Source organism: Pelodiscus sinensis, chromosome 2, assembly GCF_052426305.1.
Source record: "Pelodiscus sinensis isolate ZL-2025 chromosome 2, ASM5242630v1, whole genome shotgun sequence".
Taxonomy (NCBI): domain Eukaryota; kingdom Metazoa; phylum Chordata; order Testudines; family Trionychidae; genus Pelodiscus; species Pelodiscus sinensis.
The window spans coordinates 13,332,468-13,352,532 of record NC_143053.1 but is presented as its reverse complement, the minus strand read 5'-3'; the positions used below and the strand labels follow the sequence as shown (position 1 = coordinate 13,352,532).

Here is a 20,065-nt window from a genome sequence, read left to right as displayed (position 1 = left end):
GGTGGTGCCGGATTATCAGATTTGCCAAAGAATCAGAAGGTCCGGTACAGCTGCACGGCTTAACAGCTGGCCAGGACACAATCTTCCCCTCTCGCCCCTCCCCTTTCCTCTTCGCATCTCCTCCGTGCTGTAACCTGATCCTCCTCCCCTACCCCTCCCCTTTCCCCTTCACTGAAGCAAAACGCTCTTCTCCATACGGTAACACAATCCCACTCCCTCTCCCTCCCTCCCCCAACCTTATGCTCCCTCTGGTTACAGCCAGCATGGGTGCTGAGTGGCAGGCTTTTTAATCAGCTGGTCAGGAGTGCTTGGCATTTTGATGCTGGAGTATCAGGAGTGCCGAACAGTTGGATGCTGGACTATTGGAGTTTTACTGTAGATGAGAAATACTATATAACACCTATGGGGGTAGAATGCCTATTCTCATACCCTGTCAAAAAAGAGTATCTAGACTACAACCAGTACTGTCAACCAAGCAAGCTGCTTTTTCGAAAGAGAGTCTAGATGCTCTCTTTTGAAAAAGCACCATTTGCATGCAGTAACGCCTTTTTTCTTATCTTTTTACTATAAAAAAAGGCATTATTCCTCATAGAATGAGGTTTACCACCATCGACAAAACTGTTGCATTCTGTCGACTTACTGTCGACAGAACGCGGCGGTAGTGTAGATGCAGGTATAGTTTTGTCGACAAAAGCCCACTTCTGTTGACAAAACCCTGTAGTCTAGACACACCCTAGATGATAGAGCATGGATGCTATGGGAGCAAAGGGATACCCCCTCAGTCGTCCTTCAACCAGAATTGCTAATTACGTAGCTTTAGTAGCAAAATATTCACAACAGACATCTGGGACCTTCAATTCCTTTATTCAGTATCTACAGGAAGAGATAAAGGAACAATTTGAATCAAATGTGATGGAAGGTTTCTGATCTCCTGCAGAGCATTACAAGCAGTGTTGGTTGCTGCGGATGCAGCAGCCAGGTCCATGCCAAATGCAGTAGTGCTAAGGAGAGTGGCATGGCTGCAACTGTCCAGGTTTTTCCCAAAAAGGTACAATCAAACATAGAAGCTCTTCCATGAGAGGGGGCTTCCAGGCGTTAGGGATTCAACTGTCTGGATGTAAGAAGAAACTATACAAACACTATAATCACAGGTTCAAAACAACAGGGTCTGACCACCAACAAAGGCCCTATGAGAATAAGAGATGTCCAGACAATCTAAACAAAGACAATCGAGTAAACATCCTCGATCCAGGGGTCCAACTCTCGTCAGCAAATTTGTGACGTTGGTCGAGGGTACAGTGGGGCTTGGGCATGAAAGGGAGATGGAGTGGTAAACAAGAGAGACAAGTGGGTTCAATGGTGGGATTTTTTAAACATCAAGAAGAGTGAAACATGCTTGTATTGTGAAAGGAAAGAACGAGAACAGTGTGAGTGATTAAGGACAATAATTCTATTTTGATTAATTTATTATGAGCATATGTATGTGCTCTGATTATAATAGGAATTTAGTGCAAAGTTTTGAGCCACTGACCTCATTTTTCATGTATTAATATAATCAACTGTGATGTAAGGCAATATTAAAACAACTATATAGATAAGTGAGGTGCAGAGTGATTCTGAGGTGTGATCAGAATTGCACAGAAAGTGTGTACCAGAGCCAGGAATAAGTCCCAGATCACCAATATTATATTCGTAACATAATCATGGCCCTTATTTTAGATCACATCAGATGAGTTGAAACTGTTCTGCCCCTGTCAGACTTGTCTAGAATCTATTCTCTCTAACAGCAAGGATGTAATTGCAAGGGTCACTTACTCATCTACTTATTTTGGAAGGAATTGAATCATATACTCTTGCATCATATCCTCAAATCCTATAGCACCTATGGAACAAGAAAAGGTGTTTGACTAAAATTTAGTCTACATACAAAGTGCATCTGAAGAATTGACTTGGTATCTTTATTTCACATCTATTTATCCAGCACAATCATAACATCTTTAGTTTTTAGTAACTATGCTTTCCTGTTGGCTTTTATACTATAATAGACAAGGTTTTATTTGTCACAGAAGCTACACTTCTGTGGCAAAGCTCTGGGAACTGCCTTCCCACCCTCATTCACTCCACTCAGATATTAAAAACATACCAGACAGTAAACAACAAAAGCAAGGAAATGAAAAGGTGAGCAACTGTGCAGTACATTTCTGTACTCCTCCACACACCAGTACACATCCTACTATTATCTTAAATAATGTAAATGGGCAAGTGCATTCCTTAATGTAATCACTCCATACACTCTAAGGGCTTTGAAGGGTAAAACTACAGTACCACCCAGAGCTCCACCAGCAAGCTTTATAACAGTCTTGAAGTAGAGATATTATATGCTCCTTGTTGAAGCACTGATTAAACAAGTAGGTGGCTGTCTTTTTGACAAATTTAGTACTTCTATAGCTTTTACCACAGTAAAAGAATACAGCTATAGCTATACAATATTTTTCAGGTAGTTTCCATAGGGCCAGAAAGGGGAAGAAAATCAACTGCTCTATCCCGGCCAGTTTCTCCTTTATCTGACACCAGGCTCCATGGACCATGCAGAAGAGTCTCCACAGGGTCAGAAAGGAGATGGGTCTGATTTCTTTCTGCATGAATTAAAGGTCATGATACAAACAATTATATTTTCAAGATAACCCTTTATTTACCGGAATGGTATTTCCACATTTCAAGTTAAATTTGCTGCGAAATGAACTGATTTCTGTAGTTTCACTAAGAGGCTTCCACCTACATTATCAGCAAAAACTTTCACAAAACTTCACTGAAAAATCACGTACATGCAACTTGTGCCTTTGGTAGTACTGACATGCTAATCATAAGCGAATAAAAATGTTGAATATAGATATCTAACTCTAAATTGTGTCTTTTGTAAAGAAACTTTATGAAAAATTGTTCTTAGCAAGCTGTAGTGTAGCAAGCTCACTGACGCAAAATTGACAATTTACTGGGGAAAACCTTGCAGAGGGAAGACCAAGAGTAAAATATGATATTTTAATAAAATTATCTTCTTGTTCATAGGGGCCGTGGAGGAGTACCACCCCCACCAGCAGGTGTACCAAGAGGAGCACCAGCTCCCAGGGGAGTACCTCTCAGTAGAGGTACTGTCAGTCGTGGTCGTGGACTCCTAGCCCCTCGATCAAGAGGAGTAGTACCTCCACCTGCAGGCTACCGGCCTTTGCCACCACCCCCAGCACAAGAAACGTATGGAGAATATGTAAGTGAAACCTTTCACCTAGCTGTTGACAGACCGAGCATAATCTGTATTATTCTTTTAACAGAAGATTGCAACTATTTTAGAATTCAGTAGAAGGTCTTAATTCTGCCTTTTGCTAAACCTCAGACCTGAAATCTGCACCAGACTTGGTAGTCTCTCACCATTTTCACAAAGATTTAACAATATACTGGGTTTCTTATTATTAAATGTTAGCAGTTTTACAGATTATTATACTTTGAATTACACCTCGAGATATAAATAAATCTATCCTGTAGTTGACAATTCTTTTAATAAATCATACTGCTTTTTTCTTTCTTGGGCATACTAACTTTTATAATGCTCAACACTATACAATGGGTCAGTTGTCTAGTTGTAAGTATGAATTAATTAAGTTCTACTTGAATAAGCTGTAAGAAAAATGTTAATTATAGGTTGTAATGCAAGTGGTCTAAAAATCATAGTCAGCCAGCCATACTTTTTTTCCTTATTTATCAGAATCACAGTGTTATGTCTCATTCATTGAAAAGCTTCTAATCTTTAAAAATATTTTTAAAATATGAGATTTAAAAGAATCCTGACTCTTTAATGCTGGGCTATAACTCTCACAAGTTCCACGTGAAAACAATTGAATCTGTTTATAGGATAGGTATTCAACATTTTGACTAAAAGATAGATGGCTTTTTTTTTCTTCTTTTTTTGTTAACTTGTAATTTCAGGGATAATTAAAGTAGTTTGTTTTTAATATAGTTCTCAACCATTACTTGATAAAAGCTATTTAAGAACAAACTTAATTTTGACTACATACATACACAAAGCTAATGGTTTGAAAAAAAGCTCATTAATCCATTTACTATACAAAATAAAAATTGATTCAATATTAAAGACTTTTTACATAAATTTTCAGGTACATCAGACTGGTCATACTTGGTCAGACCAAAGGTCCATCTAGCTCAGTATCCTATCTTCCAATAGTGGTCAATGCTAGGTACCCCAGACAGAATGAACAGAACAGGTGATCATCACGTAATCCATCCTATCACCTATTCCCAGCCCGGAACATCATCCTTACCTATCCCAGTTAATAGCCTTCACAGCATCCGCTGGTGGGGAGTTTTGCAGGTTCACTATGTGTTGTGTGAATAAATACTTCCTTTTTTAAAAACTTGCTGTCCATTAATTTCATTTGGTGACTCCCAGTTTGAGGTATGGGAAGGAGTAAACAACTTTTTTTTATTTTACTTTCTCCACACTAGTCATGATTTCATAGACTTCAATTCTATTCCCTCTTTAATTGTCTCTTCTCTAAGATAAAAAGTCCCAGTCTTATTAATCTCTCCTCTTATGGCAGCCATTCCATACCCCTAATTATTTTGTTGCCCTTTTCTGAACCTTTTCCAATTCCAGTATATCTTTTTTGAGATGAGGTGATCACATCTGCACATTAAAGATGCAGGTATACCACAGATTTGTATAGAGGCAATGAGATACTATCTGTCTTATTCTCTATCCCTTTCTTAATGATTCCTATCATTGATTGCTTTTTTGACTGCCGCTGCATGAGTGGATGTTTTCAGAGCTAGGGCAAGGTAAATGGGTCAAGGGATTTGTTTGTTATGGAAAGCTTTGGTAGTCTGACAATATATTGTGCTGTATCTAAGTTCAGGTCTAAAGCTTTGTCCATTGCTATGAAAGCTGAGGATGTGCATGTCTCCTATCTCACAAGTGACCTTCCTCTAGTGCAAGGATGAGCAAAATATGGCCTGGGGCCAGATCTGGCCCGCCAAGCCACCAAATCCAGCCCGTGGACCACTTTGCCAGGACCCTCAGACACACAGCTACCATGGTTTAAAGAGCAATTCGTGTGGCTCTCTGCTCTGCAGGAAGGGGGAAGCTTTGTGTGATCTCTTCAGCTCCTATTGCCTGCAAACAACCAGCCAATAAAAAAGGATCCCAGCCAATCTCAGCTGATAGAAGCTGAGAGATTGGCTTGGGGGGGCAACACAAGCCTCTTCCTACTCCCGAATCTGAGAGCTACACGGAGGGAACAACCTGCAGTTTCAAGCAGTCTGGAGCTGCAGCAGGCAGGGAGCCCAGCCTTCCTTGGGGTTTTGCAGAGCTGCTGGCTAGGAGACAGTTAGGTAAGCGCCTCCTAGCCATAGGCCGCCTCTTGTGCCCAGCCCCTTCTGCACCCCAAATCATGCCCCAGGTCACCATCCAAATCCTCTGACTCTCTGACCAAGGTTACTACTCCCTCCCAGACCCTGAACTCCCTCCTTCATCCCTCCCACAAGCCAGAATCCTCTCTGCACCCAAACACCTTCCCAGACTCTGCACCCCATTCCTCTGCCCCAGGTCACTCTCCATAGTCTGCACCCCCTTTTTCCTTTTTCTCGGGTCACAATTCCCTCTCAGACTTTGCACCTGCTCCTAGAGCCCCTCCCCACAGGCCAAAATCTTCTTTTGCACCCATATACCCTCCCTGACCCTGTACTGCAATCCCCTGATCCAGGCTGCAACCACCTCCTTCACCCAAACTCCCTCTCAGAGCTCACACCGTCTCCTGTACCCCAGTCCCTTACCCCGTGCTCCCTTCTGCACTCAACCCCCATTCTAGACTCCATGTCTCCTTCACAGAAAAGTGTGGCCCTTGACCACTTTCCAAAATTTGGAGTGGCCCCCCACCAACAATTATTGCACACCCCTGCTCTAGTGGGAGTCTCATATAGTCTTTCTTTGCTCGAGATCGCATATCTGATGGATTAAGATCTTCCTTCTACATCTCACTTGCCTCCCTCTTCCCCCTTCCCACCAAAAAAAGTCTTCCTCTATATCACATAATTATGTACCAGAGGTTTCTTTTAATTTTCTTAAGTCTGTGTAAAGGAAGAATTGAATGTAGCCATTGGTTTAGGATCAATTGAGTCATTGACAGAAGGAATTCTTAATAGATTAATATATTTAATTTGTCCTTATGACAAAATATGTCCTGTTGCATACTTAATTATACCTAATTGAAGATTGTGTCAAGATGAGCAATGAAGGTATTCATTCATTTATAATGTCTTTTAAATGTTCCTCACTAAATCTGTTGTCACAAATTATTCCCAAGGCATACTCTTCATTTCTGGTAGAAATGTGTATTAGAAAATAAATCATTTTGTAAAATAATTTACATTCATTGCCTATATCTATATCTGTGTATAGTGAGGTAATAATTGATAGGGTTGTCCATATATTAAGTTGCTCTTCTCTTTTAAAAAAGAATACTTAAAAATAATAACAAAGAAAATTAATGACACAAAATAATTTCTAAATAAAATGTTCTTCAGTACTATATGGCGTACCTTGTAATATATTGTAATATATTGTACCTTGTAATATATTCCCCGGCACAGATTGTTTTGCAGTGAAGTTATAGTTAATTACATATCTGTAGCTCAATGGTAAAAACATTAGAAATTTTCTTTTACGCCAAAACCAAGTTTTAAAAACCCAGAACTTCATTGTTAAGCACTGGGCCAAATTAATCTGACAGAAACTTCATGTGAGTGCCTATGTTTGTGTGCATGCATAACTGACTTTATTTCATTACAATACGAAACAGTAATTCTTTCTAAGTTTCTAATGGAATGGAGATGATTTTATTTTTTCTAAACCTCTCTCAATAGACAAAGGATACATATTTAGTAGCAATATAACTGTAAGTCATTGTTTAGATACCATTTAGTTCTCTCTGAAACATTTATTATGATTACGGAAATAAACTTGCATGTTTACCATAAAATTCTCAGCGGGATAGTCGTGTTAGTCTGTATCTAAAAAAAATTAAAACCATTCTTTTTTTTTTATGTTTACCATAAGTTACTTTTCTTTATAAATTAAGGTGTTGCTGCCTTTTTGCCATTATCATCTTTCCACAATATCTACAATTTTTCTAAACCTGTTCACTAATAATTTGGAAGGGATTCTACCCAACTGCCATTGTTTTGAGACTAGATTTAAAAAGTTATGGACGTTCTCATTTATATAATTTTTTTAATGATTTGTTCCACATGAATATTTGACCTTGCATAATGATAGCATGGCAAGTCACTATATTTTGATACTGCTCATAATTGTTGAAATGGACAACTTATACATATAAGATAATGTTTTCTTTTTAGTCAAGTAGTAATAATGGATTGGATTTTAACTTAAATTTAGAAATAGTGGTATAGGAATGTAGGACATTGTGCACAGTAAACTAGAGAATCCCAGAAGTTCTGCAAACTGCAGTCAGAATACTGTAATTCTGTTTGAAATGTAGTCTTTCTTTAAGACCTCTGTGGAAACCAATGATTAGTTCTAAGGCTTCCTTCCATTCTGTGAAAATTAGTGACAGAGCTTTAATTATGTGTCTGCGTATTTTATTGATGCTTTCTCTGTTAGCCTTCAGACAAGGTTTGCACTGATGGCAGATTTCCCTAATGCAGTGCCTAATTGCATAATTTCTGACAGTTAACTAATCTCTAAGATGCTTCAATTAGGTTAGTTTCCGTAATAGGAAATCTAATTAAAAGGGAGAGTAGTACTAGATAGAGTTTTAGGGATCCTTTCTAATTTTAAATAAAAAGTAACATTTCTATAAGTCCTTTAAACTATTTTACAACTCTGTACCAAGGTGTGTGGTGGGGTTTTTTTGGTTGTTGTTTTTTTAAGGGCTTCTAATTATGTCTCTCTTTGGGATGTAAAAAGTTAATCAGTTACATGGTAAGCATTGCTCTTACTGGCATGCTTACCTGGTAACCAAAGGGCCACACCCAGCCGGAGCAGCCTCTGCCACAGTGGTCCAGCAGGCCCAGCTGGAGCAGGACTCTGGCTGCACTTGGCCGGGCTGGAGAATCCACATGTGTGCGGCAGGCTGACTGGCAGGACCCTGTCTGCAGCAGCCCCTACCAGGACTTGCCCCCAATGTGGGACCAAAGTCCCAGCTGGTCTACACGAGCTCTCCAATGGTTAACCAGTTAAACGATATTTTAATAATTTAACCAGTTAACTATTATAATGGATATTTATATCCCTAGTTCTATATCCATATTTAGGCACCTAAATAAGTGACCTGATTTTCAGAATTGCTGAGCGTTCAGCAGTTCCCATTAATGTAAATATAAACACTATTCATTTGAATGCAACTTCTGTTAAAACTATTGTTTTCATAGTTTTATTGAATTGGCAATGATTACCAAAGCTGAATATACTTCTATGTGCCATAGAGAGACAAGGTCTCTATTTCAATGGTTAATGTTCTTAGTTAATAGAGAGGAAATATTTAAAGGGGGGAAAGGAATACCTTGTGTAGCCCATGGGAAAAAATAGCTTTTCTTCCTATTGAAAAAGGTTAATGTAAGTTTTATAAAGAGGAAATAAGTGCCAATCTAGTACACAGAAGGCTTTGGAATGAAGTGAGTAACCACTATGCTCAGTTGTATTTTAAACTCTGTCTGAACCAGGTTTTAATGTTAGTTCGCCAATATGAGTAGGTGTGCACCATGTCTAGTCTCATTCTCCTTGGCCATCCAAACATTGGTAGCTTTCTTAGTCAGTTGCAACAGAGTTCTAAACATGTTTGTACTGTACAGGATTTACATACTTAGTCTCTGGGGAAAAAAAACTTTGACCTGCTTGTGCCTCCATAAGGGGAAGGTTTCCTCAATCACATTGATTCTTTGTTCCTCCAGTTTTGCTTTTTTCCATATGGGTGAACCCTGTAATCCCCTGTCTTCTTCCTGTCTTTTTTACAGCATATACTGTGGCAAGAAGTTGATGCAGTAACTGAATTGTTTTTAGGCTTACATTTTTGATTCTCAGGTCAAAATGAGTTTAGATTAATGGGAAAAAAAGGCTAACCAGTTAGCAACTTCAGACTTTCTGTTCACAACATGAGCAGCCCCCTTCCCACAATTGATCCAGAGAATCCCATAGCAATAGTTCTCAGCAGGTCCCTCAATGATAGCTCCTGGTGAAGTACTATAGACTCAATGCTCTGTGATAACAGCATACAAAGTAGCCCATGAAATCTCGATTCATGGATTAGTATGAGAAACTATCTTGTATATAATATTCCATTAGTTCTAAACATGCTATCTGGGTGCCTACAGACGCACGGATTCCTACTCTGCCAAAGATCTCCTTGGATGACCCCTTGATTAAGAGATTTCAAAGGATCATTTGTCGGTAGTGTCCAAAGTCCTATCTGCCATGGTCCCCCAGTAAAAGCCACAAAACCACCAGCAAAGACAAGGCTCAAGCTTCTAGCAGCACCAGGAAGTGAACCTCATCCTCTCCTACCTGGGATTTACAAAAGAAGAGAACTTCCCCAACAAGACTGCTGCTCTCAGTACTGTGCTCTTGAGAGTCATCCCTGCTGAGGCATCGGGCACCTCTGGCATCGCCACAACAAAGAAGTTGGTGACTATGAAATGTGCCGAATCAGAGCACAGACACAGTCTCCTCCCATGGCACAGACACTGGCACCAAAGCTGACATGATTGGACATACTGTCTCCACCGGCACTGACAAGCAGATCTCATGCAGCGCCAACTCCAACTAACAGGGTGACAAATAAAGAGACAATGTCTCAACAGCCAGCACCGATGCAATTCTTCCACCACAAAGATAATGAGACTGCATCAGTACTTTAGTCTCCGCTCCTTTACATCAACTACTCACTGAATTGCAGATCAGATCAATTTGTACTATCTCTTTCCCCCTCCTCCAAACATAGCAAAATTGGAATAAGCAAACATGATCATTGATTCTCATCCCAGCAGTCCTCACTGACACAAAGGAGATCTCCTTTGACGCCCATGAACCTTAAAACAGCAGCCCAGTGCAACCATGATATGGGAAACCATGACTTTACTCACCACCATTTTACCCCATGCACTGGCCACCATAGGATTCCATTACACCATCCCCCCTACCCTGCAGTTCTCTATAATAACAAAAATCCTCATCCCCATTAGATAAGGTGATTATGGAACCTGCCAAAGATATCTGTCAAACACCAGTCTCCGCCCAACCCTTCCCCCTCAAAAAAAATGGGCGGACAGAAAACATTTTGTCCCAGACAAGGGTATGAACTTTTTATTTTCCCACCCCTAATCAAATTCCCTTATGGTTGATGTGGTCAACCACCAAGCAAAAAAAAACACCGTTCAGCTCCACATCTGAGGACAAAGATCATAAACATCTGGATCTCTTCGGGCATACAGTATATTGATCTACCACTCTCTCCAGTTCTGTGCAGCCAACTTTTCAGCACTCCTGGCTAACCACTCCAATTATGCTAGACTGCAGGAGCTCCTGGACAACTTGCTGGAACACAAGCACCCTCAATTACAATCAGTCATTCAAGTGGGCTAATTGGTAGCCCAAACAGCATTTCAGGTGGCCTGACACAGCAACCTGAACCACCACAACAATGGTCATGATTGGCAGAGTCTCCTGGTTCTAAGCATCAGGAATCCCCAAGGAGCTGCATCTCAAAGTGGAAGACCTTCCATTTGACAGAGCCCAACTACTCACGTCCAAAACTGATTTCATCCTCCACACCACGAAGGACTCTTGTGCTGAAATCTGCACCCTCTTCACCCATATGCCATCCAGCAGGAGATGCCACTATACACTGTACTAGTGGACTTCCAAGACCTATTTCCGTAGACAAAATCAATGCTTATTTGATCAGTGACTAAAATAGCACTCACAGAGACACTGAACACCCACATATCTAATCCAGAGCAAACCAATTCTCTACTCCCTTACCACAATTTTGAAGATTTGGTCAAGGATCTGAACAACTCCCCAGAACCAGCAACACCAGCCTTCCCCAGCTGCCTATTTGGCCATCATTTATGCCCATTCTACCAGGCATGTGCCAGTATAATGTCTGGCCAGTGGGTACTAGAGCTTGTGCAATCTACATACACTATCCCTTTCCTTTCTACTTCCCACACTTTCACTCTTCAGGGACCACTCTCATGCACACCTTCTACAATTAGAAGTACATCACCTCCTTCAAATAGGTACTGTGGAACAGTTTAGATTCCGTAAGACTGATACAGTGTTGCTTAAGCGACGAGGAGTCCTGTGGCACCTTAAAGACTAACTGAAGTGTAGGAGCATAAGCTTTCGTGGGCAAAGACCCACTTCGTCAGATGCATGTACTGGGTCTTTGCCCACGAAAGCTTATGCTCCTACACTTCAGTTAGTCTTTAAGGTGCCACAGGACTCCTCGTCGCTTTTGCAGATTCAGACTAACGGCTACCCCTCTGATACTTGAGTGTTGCTTAAAGGGCTCCAGAATCACTGTTCATTCTCTAAGTCTTTATCCCTCAATCAGAAGACATTCAGCTTTTTTAATATCAACAGAAATATTACCCTCATCCTCCAATTATTTTTTTCTACAAATCTGATGTCAGTAGTAGCACTAGCAACATTCATCTTCATTCCAGACCAAGCATAAAAAAGGTCTTTCAGATACAGATCTATGAAGCAATTTGCTCCCTCTTCATCTTCTTTTAACACCAGGTCTCAGATTTGATTTGAGGATTTTGTCATGGTCCTATCAACATGGATCCATACCTTCTTTTATTTGGGGATAGTCTAGCCCAGTGTTTCTCAACCAGTGGTACGAGTACCCTTAGGGATACTCGAGAGAAGTCTGGGGGGAACATCAACACAACTGAAATTTGGAGAAATCTGAATTTTTGTTCTAAGTTTTACAGCGCTTTATTATTTTTGTACTTTTTACACCCAAAGGTTTCATCGCCCGCCTGACTACAATTAAGTTGTTTAAACAAGTGTATTGCAACAGTAGAGAAAAATTGTGTGTCTGAAAACAGTAGGTATTGGGGGTACTTATAATTTTTTTAAAGGGATACTTTATAAATAAGGTTGAGAAACACTGGTCTAGCCCAATTCATCAGCATTTCATCAGAAGCTGATTGCATAGAACATATGGGAAGTAAAATTATAGACAGATACTATGCTATTTAGTTTCAATGGCTAGCCCCTATTCTTCCCTTTTCAGGGAACCTTCTCACATGGTTATTGGTGGATTTCCATATGTAGCTTCTCCACACAGGAGCTGTGAAAGAGGTACTCAAACATCTTTGAGGTCACATGTCCATTCAAGATGTTCCTTGGTATAGGAAAAATGGGGGAAGAGTCTGTCTAATTTTAGATTTAACAACAGATCCCTCTGGAAGTTCTAATCACATATGTTAAACCTGTTCTTCATAATTCCTTCATTTACAATTATGGATTGATTTGCCACTCTTTGTTTAAAATGACAATGGGCAACCTAATCTAGTGAGCGGGCCACATGATTTCATCTCAGTGGTCCACAAACAAGATTGTCATAACATGTCATCCCAGTCTTCTGGGATAGGCTATTCTTGTTAACTGCATTTGCATACTTAGAGTTTATGGGGTGTGCCAATTGAACTGTAGCAGAACTTTTGTTGGATGCAGATGGAGCATGCTGCTCTTAGTATTTTGTGCAATCAGCATACACCTTGCTTCAAGTGCCCTTGCTTTATGTGTATGTCACATTAGTAAAACTGTTAGGGAGGGGAAAAAACGACATGGATGGAAACCAGCAGAATCTGGGCAATCCTGTGCACAGGCAACAGTAAACAAACGGTCTTGCAGGCCACAAAGAGAACTCCAATGGGCTGCATGAGGGCCACAGGTTCCCCACCACTGGTTTAAAGGATGCTTATTTTTATATCGCTGTCTAATGATGTCACTGATAATGCCTGCATTTTATGGTGGTGGACGCAATTTCCAGTACAAAGTACTTCTGCTTGCCATCTCAACAGCACCAAGAATCTCTTTTTCTAAGACCCTTTTAGGGAAATTATATTTTTGTTTGCCTCCTAGTGGCTTAAAGCTGCTCCAGGTGAGGATCTGTTACTTCACAATCTCCCTCTTTTTGAATCTGGTGCTGCTTCTCAATTTCATCCTATGAAATCTTCAAAGTCAGAATTCCTTTTATAGATTCTGTACGGGAGTCAGTAGCATGGAAGACTTTTCATCCAGAGGACAGACTTCTACAAATAGATAAAAGGTTTTGTGAGTTTGACCAGTAAAACAAGAATTAAAATCCCTTCCTAAGTCTTGTGGATTCTAAATTCACTGCATTGGTGTACAGATAAATTATATGCTCTCTGATGTGTTCTGTTCAAGCCCCCTTCCTTCACCTATCAGCATAATGCCAGACGCATTCACAAGTGGATGGGGAGCCCATTTAGGTTGGTTTACAGTCTGGATTCACGGGGCTTCTCAAAGAAAGATCTTGAGCAAAACGTGTTGGTATTAAGAACCATTCATTTGGTCTTTAGATCTTTCCTTCTTCAAATAAAAGGTCATTCAAGTATCGACAGACAATACACACACTATGGCTTATATGAACAAACAAGTCCTCTTTCTTTCTAGTTGTGTGGTGAAACGGATTACGTAACAGATCACAAAACATGCACCAATTTAGTGATCCTGAAGTTGGTGGCAGAAAGCAGTGTGCTAGTAGATTGTCAACAGGAGCAGTACTCAAATTCATGAGTGGTTTTGGAAGATTGAGTAGCATGAGACAATTTTTTCATGTTGGGATTAGCCTGATGAAGCCTATTTGCTATGAAGATCAAGAGGGTTTTTTTTTTCCTCCTCTGTTTAAGAGAGAGAGAGAATCCTTCTACATTAAGAGTATGCCCTCCTCTACTTTCCATTGATACAGACATTGGTGAAGAGGAAATTATATTGATTGCAGCAGCTTAGTGGAGATAGACATAGCTTTCAGATTTCAGTCAAACTTTTCCTGTATCTTCCTTTAGCTCCAGATGTCGCCTTATAGCAACAAGGCTACGAGGATCGTTCAGCCAGATCCTTTGTTGCTTCATCTATCACCTACTATTGGACTTTAACTAGTCTTAAACAGTCATATTCCTTGTTGGTTCAGAATGTACTTGTTGATTCTAGAAAATTGTCTACTAGAAATGTTACTATTTAAAGTAGGCTATATTTGTTGCTTGGATGCAGGGAAAAATTTATTGTCTGGTTTCATCTTCCATACCCTGTATTTTTGGAATATTTAACGTACTTAAAATCTGAAGAATTATCTTATTCTTTAAAGTTTCATCTGGCATCTCTTTCATATTTACTATTCTTTGGTTGATGGTAGATACTGCATGTGATTCTGTCAAAAGGTTTATGAAGAGGTAGCCAATGTGTATTCTTTAAAGTATTCACTCCCATCTGTGGTTCTTAATCTGTTTTTCTCTATGGTTATGGGTACACCTTTTTAATTCTTGGCAGAGTATTCTTTTAATTTATATGTCTATTATAGAGATCTTCATTACTGCTATAATGTCAGCCAGAAGGCTGAGTGAATTGTATACCTGATGGCTAAATTACTAGTTAGTTTTCCATAAAGGTAAGATGGTTCTTAAACCTGATTCCTTTTGTTTTACCAGGCAAGTTTCCTATCAACCAAATAATTTACCAGTATGTTTTTTCCCCAAAACCTCACAATAATAAAGGGTTAAACAATGTCATTTAATCTTACAAATTTGCAGTAAATCCTGTGCTTACTTTATTGCATTTTTCCATTCTGTTATGGCTTTAGTGGCATATTTTACTTTCTTAAAGAGGTTCCCGCTAGGAATCTGGCTGTTACCTAGAAGTAAGTGCATGTATTCACTAGAGTAAATGCCAAATTTGGTAAAGCAGCGCTTCAGTCATTATTTAATTTGGTCATTTTCCCCATCTCCTGGGTTTTTTGACAAGCAAATGCTAAGTGCCCATTGCAGAGAATATGCAGAGCCACTTAAAGAAGAAACAAAAGTTAACATAAGAACATAAGAATGGCCGTACTGGGTCAGACCAAAGGTCCATCTAGCCCAGTAGCCTGTCTGCACAGTGGCCAGCCCCAGGTGCCCCGGAGGGGGTGAACCGAAGACAATGATCAAGCAATTTGTCTCGTGCCATCCATCTCCAGCCTCTGACAAACAGAGGCCAGAGACACCATTCCTACCCCCTGGCTAATAGCCTTTTATAGTCCTAACCTCCGTGAATTTATCTAGCTTCTCTTTAAACTCTGTTATAGTCCTAGCCTTCACAGCCTTCTCTGGCAAGGAGCGCCACAGGTTGACTATGCGCTGTGTGAAGAACTTTCACATATTAGTTTTAAACCTGCTACCCATTAATTTCATTTGGTGTCCTCTAGTCCTTATATTATGGGAACAAATGAATAACTTTTCTTTATTCACCCTCTCCACACCACTCATGATTTTATATACCTCTATGATATCCCCCCTCTGTCTCCTATTTTCCAAACTGAAAAACCCCAGTCGCTTTAGCCTCTCCTCATATGGGACCTGTTCCATACCACTGATCATTTTAGTTGCCCTTTTCTGAACCCTTTCCAAGGCCAAAATATCTTTTTTGAGGTGAGGAGACCACATCTGTACACAGTACTCAAGAAGTGGGTGTACCATAGTTTTATACAGGGGCAGTAAGATATTCTGTGTCTTATTTTGTTTTAAAACAGGTTCTTCAAAACTACTGCATATTTACACTTCTCTCCTATCTCCCTCTTAGCGTACTGTTATGGCTCCTCTGAGTTTGTAGTGGAAGGAACTGAGATGGTAGAGAGCCAGTGTCCACCTATTATAGCCTTTGGAAATGCCAAGGGAAGGAAGCAGTGCATCTGCTCCTTAATACACAGTGCTTGGAGGAAGCACTGTGGTGCAGTATGTGTAAATGTGAATATGCAATCTCTCCAAGAACTTTTCAGTTCTAGGGAAGTCACCTTCATTTATCATTCTTTGAGTTCTACACAGGGAGCACTTAAAAATAAGTGTCCAATATCTGTTCAGAGACTGGATGGTTAAATAAAATCCAAACCTACTAAACGTACCAACTTTTTAGAATTAAGATTGTATTTAAAGAGAAGGTATTCAAATACTAAAGATAGTAACACATAGAGTTGCCTATGAAAGGATAGGACATGAAATAGTAGTGTTGTTCTGGAACAAGGCTATTAGGTTGCCTCAGATCTTTTCTGGCATTGAATAAGGGTTATGTTGTTACCATGTCTAAATATTACATTAATAAATAATGAGGTGCTTGTTAACAATACTGCCAGGAAGCAATGGCTGTGTCAGGTGGATGTCTGACACATCAAATGCAACTCAGCAGATCTGACTGACCGAGAATATGGCAACATGCTCTCAGTTTCTAGCTGCAAGAACAGTCTGAGTGCTTGTTGAAATGGACAATGATAGATAGACTATTGCAGACACGTTCTTGCTGAATTTGAGCCAGGGATTCTTTTATGTCTTTCCAGCACTTCCAAAGATGATAAAAAGACACAAGACATTCACTCAAATTATACTGACTAGGTCACTCTAGGGCAACCGGTATTGGTACGTGACGTTCCTAGATCTCAGTGTCACCACTTCTGCATTCATCACCAGGCCTGTTATTACAGAAAAACTGTCTTACCCATCTGGAGACAATTCATCTCTGTTGCTTTCATCATAAGACACTGACTACTTTTGATGTAGAAAGCTCTGTGGAAATAGAGGAGGCTCTGCTACATTATGGGAAATAATCTGTGTTGAATTATTAATCTATATTTTCTTAATCAGAAAATGTTTCCATGAGCCATATCCATATAATTGACTTTTGGGATATTTATTGTACTTGATGTCTCAGCCACCCCTTATATTCTATCAAGATGCATCTATCTATAATTTTAGTATATTATCTCTTAGTGCAGGGGTGGGCAAATTCTGGCCTGAGGTCTGGATCTGGTCCACAAAGTTAATCCCTGACAGGCCCCCACCTCTGTGTTTACTTGTGCCTCTGCAGCTATCAGACGATTGCAACTCTCGCAACGGATCACCGTTCATTGCCAATATGAGCAGCGGTGTCCTGATCTGGGCCACTTCCTGCTGTTCCTAATGACTGTGAACAGTGATTCGTGACCTAAAAGAGAAGAGCTGCAATCGTCCGACAGCTGCAGAGGTGCAAGTAAATGTCTTTTTTGCTCATCCCATCCTAGTGGATGTTTCTATTGGCTTTCTGTCATCAAACGATTCCTGAAAGGGTTTAGTGTTTTTCATCATGACATGATTGTACAATTGGAGATCTTATGACAGTATTCATTTAATTTGAAAAACACCATTTGTACTACAATATATCTACATGGAAATGTCCTGTATCTTCATCTTAAATGTATTCAAAATGTGATGTTTTAATTTCATCTGAGTTAGATCATCAGTCTCCCAACTCTTCCTGTAGCTTTCTTCTTACCTTGGGGAACTAGGGTTAGATACCTGAGATGACAAGAAAAGCCTTTGAGTTATTTGGGTAATAAAATAACTTGATTTTAGCTAGCCAACATTTTGGGGACTTTGGGGGAATAATCTGAAGGAAGTGCAATTTCCAGTCAGCATGTGCATCAGTGAATTAGACTGTGCATTGAGTCATGTTGCAAAATATCTAAGGTGTCAGTTCTTTATAATTGTAGAATTGTAGAATTCACTATACCAGGTGTAAGCCAATATCACGGTGCACCTCTTTTTATTCTTTCCTTTATCTGGAAGGGTCCTTCCTGAACTTCATACAACACTACTGTCTCAATTTAGGATCTAGGTCTGATGCTAGCTTTGGGAGAACCACTCTGCAATCCTTGTTTAATTAGATCTCTGCTCTCCTTCACTGGGGTTGTACAGTTTAGTAAACTACCGCAAGTGGGACTATGCAGAGACTACTTGAAGAAGTAGAAATGGTAACTGAAGTTTGTAACTCTGGTTCTCAAGGATGCTGTCAGCCTCTCTCTTTTTCAGGGTTATACTCTTACAGGATTCTTGAGTGTAGTGGAAAAAAACCAAGGCATTTGGATTTGCATAGCCTTTTTATAACCTCAGGTCCAAAGTTTGTTGCCATAGACAGTCTGGAACTGACACTGGTTTCTTGAAGGTCAAACATACCATAGTTGTGAATATGCAGAGGCTGCGTCATTGAAGAACTACAGTTACTTTGCGATAAGCCATAATGTATTCAATATACTAATATATCTTAAAAGCACAAGATAGGTTGCCACCAAGATTTCAAACTTAACTCCAAAGTAACTACATAAATCTTTATGATACCTCTTGGATAGATGCAGTGTGTGTATTAAGTACATTTTAAAATTCTGTAGATCCATGCTTTACATCTTGTTGCATGAATTTAGATTTCAGTGGATAGTGTTGTTCATATAAAGTGTGGTCATTAAATTTTAACATTACTTTTCTATTATATTTTCAGGACTATGATGATGGATATGGTACTGCTTATGATGAGCAGGGTTATGACTCCTATGATAACAGCTATACCACCCAGGCACAAAGGTAATCATTAAGCCTTTTATCTTTATACCAGAAAATTCCTACAATCAAGTAGCTAATTTTGCTTTCAGTACCAATTAATTCATTTTATATCTCACCTTAAACAGCATAAATATTTTACGCTAGAGGATTATTAGCAACAATCTGCAGTCTTATGTACTGCTCTGCTATCAGGTATGAACAAAAGACAAATTGCTGCCAAAAGGGGTTGAAATGATCCAACCAAACAAAGAGAGGAAGTATTGAAAGAATGGCAAATGTGTCAAAATGACATTCAGCAAATTGGGTGGCAGAGGCATTATAAGGTGCCTGAAATGTATATGCTTGGAATAAAAGGAATTTTCAATCATTTTTTAATTTGTTGGAATTTGACTTTCGAAACTTTGAAGAATCAAAGGATAATGTATACAACTTGTTCAATTTTTTGATACAAGAATTTCAAATATTCTACAGCTTTTATTTTAGGGAACTTTTTATTTGGATGAGTTCATCGTGTTGACCATGCTGAGTAAGCAAATACTCTGGTTCTGAGTAGTCATTATCCATGGTGATTGACTTTAAAAGATTTCTCTTACCCTTTTTCTCATGGATAAGATAATCTTTACAATCATATATATAGTAGCCCAATGTCTGTGACTCTGTAACACTGAAATGCTGGCTGTTCCCTCTGGGCGGCACTGTTGCCTCCCTGGCTGTTCCTTCTCGGTGGCTCTGTTGCCTGAGTCACGTTCTTAGCCTCCTGCTGTGACACTTGGCTGACTTCTGCGCCGCTCAGCCGGGCCACCGCGGGACAGCAAGCGGCCGTTTGGGCGCTGCGGTCCCCATGCAGCACGGGGTTGCTCCATGGGGAGCGCAGGGCCCAAACGGCCGCTTGTGCTGCTTGCTCCCTGCGGCAGCCCGGCTGAGTGGTGCAGAAGTCAGCCGAGCGCCAAGGCGGGAGGCGAAGGGGGGCGGGGCGGTGATGTACATGGCCAGAGAGCGGGGCGCAGCCAGGCTGCCGCACAGGAACAAGTGACGCAAGCGACCTGTTGGGCTCCACGGTCCCCCGAGTGAGAGGCAGGAGGGGGAGGAGATCTGAGAGAAAGAGATGGGGAGGCAGTAGGAGAAAGAGAGAGATGGAGCGAGGGACCGGAGGCTCAGGAGAGAAGACCGACGTGGAGGAGAGACCTGAAAATTCCATGTTATGGCAGGCTAATTGGCTAGTATATCTAAGAATAGGGAGTTCTGCTCAAGCTGTCAATGTATCTCACCCACCAGTAAACAAGTCAAAGACAATTTGTAATTAAACGTATTGTAGTAGTGCCACAAAATCTGAGAACCCTGATTTCATAGCACAGTTGAGGAGCAAAAATCCTTTCCCAGCTGGTAA

General features: G+C 40.2%; 1 protein-coding gene across 3 annotated transcripts in view; it reads left to right on the top strand.

Annotated features, from left to right (window-relative positions):
- KHDRBS3 (KH RNA binding domain containing, signal transduction associated 3) overlaps nucleotides 1–20,065 on the top strand; it is a 314,537-nt gene that overhangs the window by 250,707 nt on the left and 43,765 nt on the right. For all 3 annotated transcript variants that reach the window (XM_075920082.2, XM_075920081.2, XM_006123528.5), the window contains 2 exons: nucleotides 3,067–3,262; nucleotides 18,617–18,699. In XM_075920082.2, coding sequence (XP_075776197.1) covers nucleotides 3,067–3,262; nucleotides 18,617–18,699 — 279 coding nt within the window. The remainder of the gene's footprint in view (nucleotides 1–3,066; nucleotides 3,263–18,616; nucleotides 18,700–20,065) is intronic.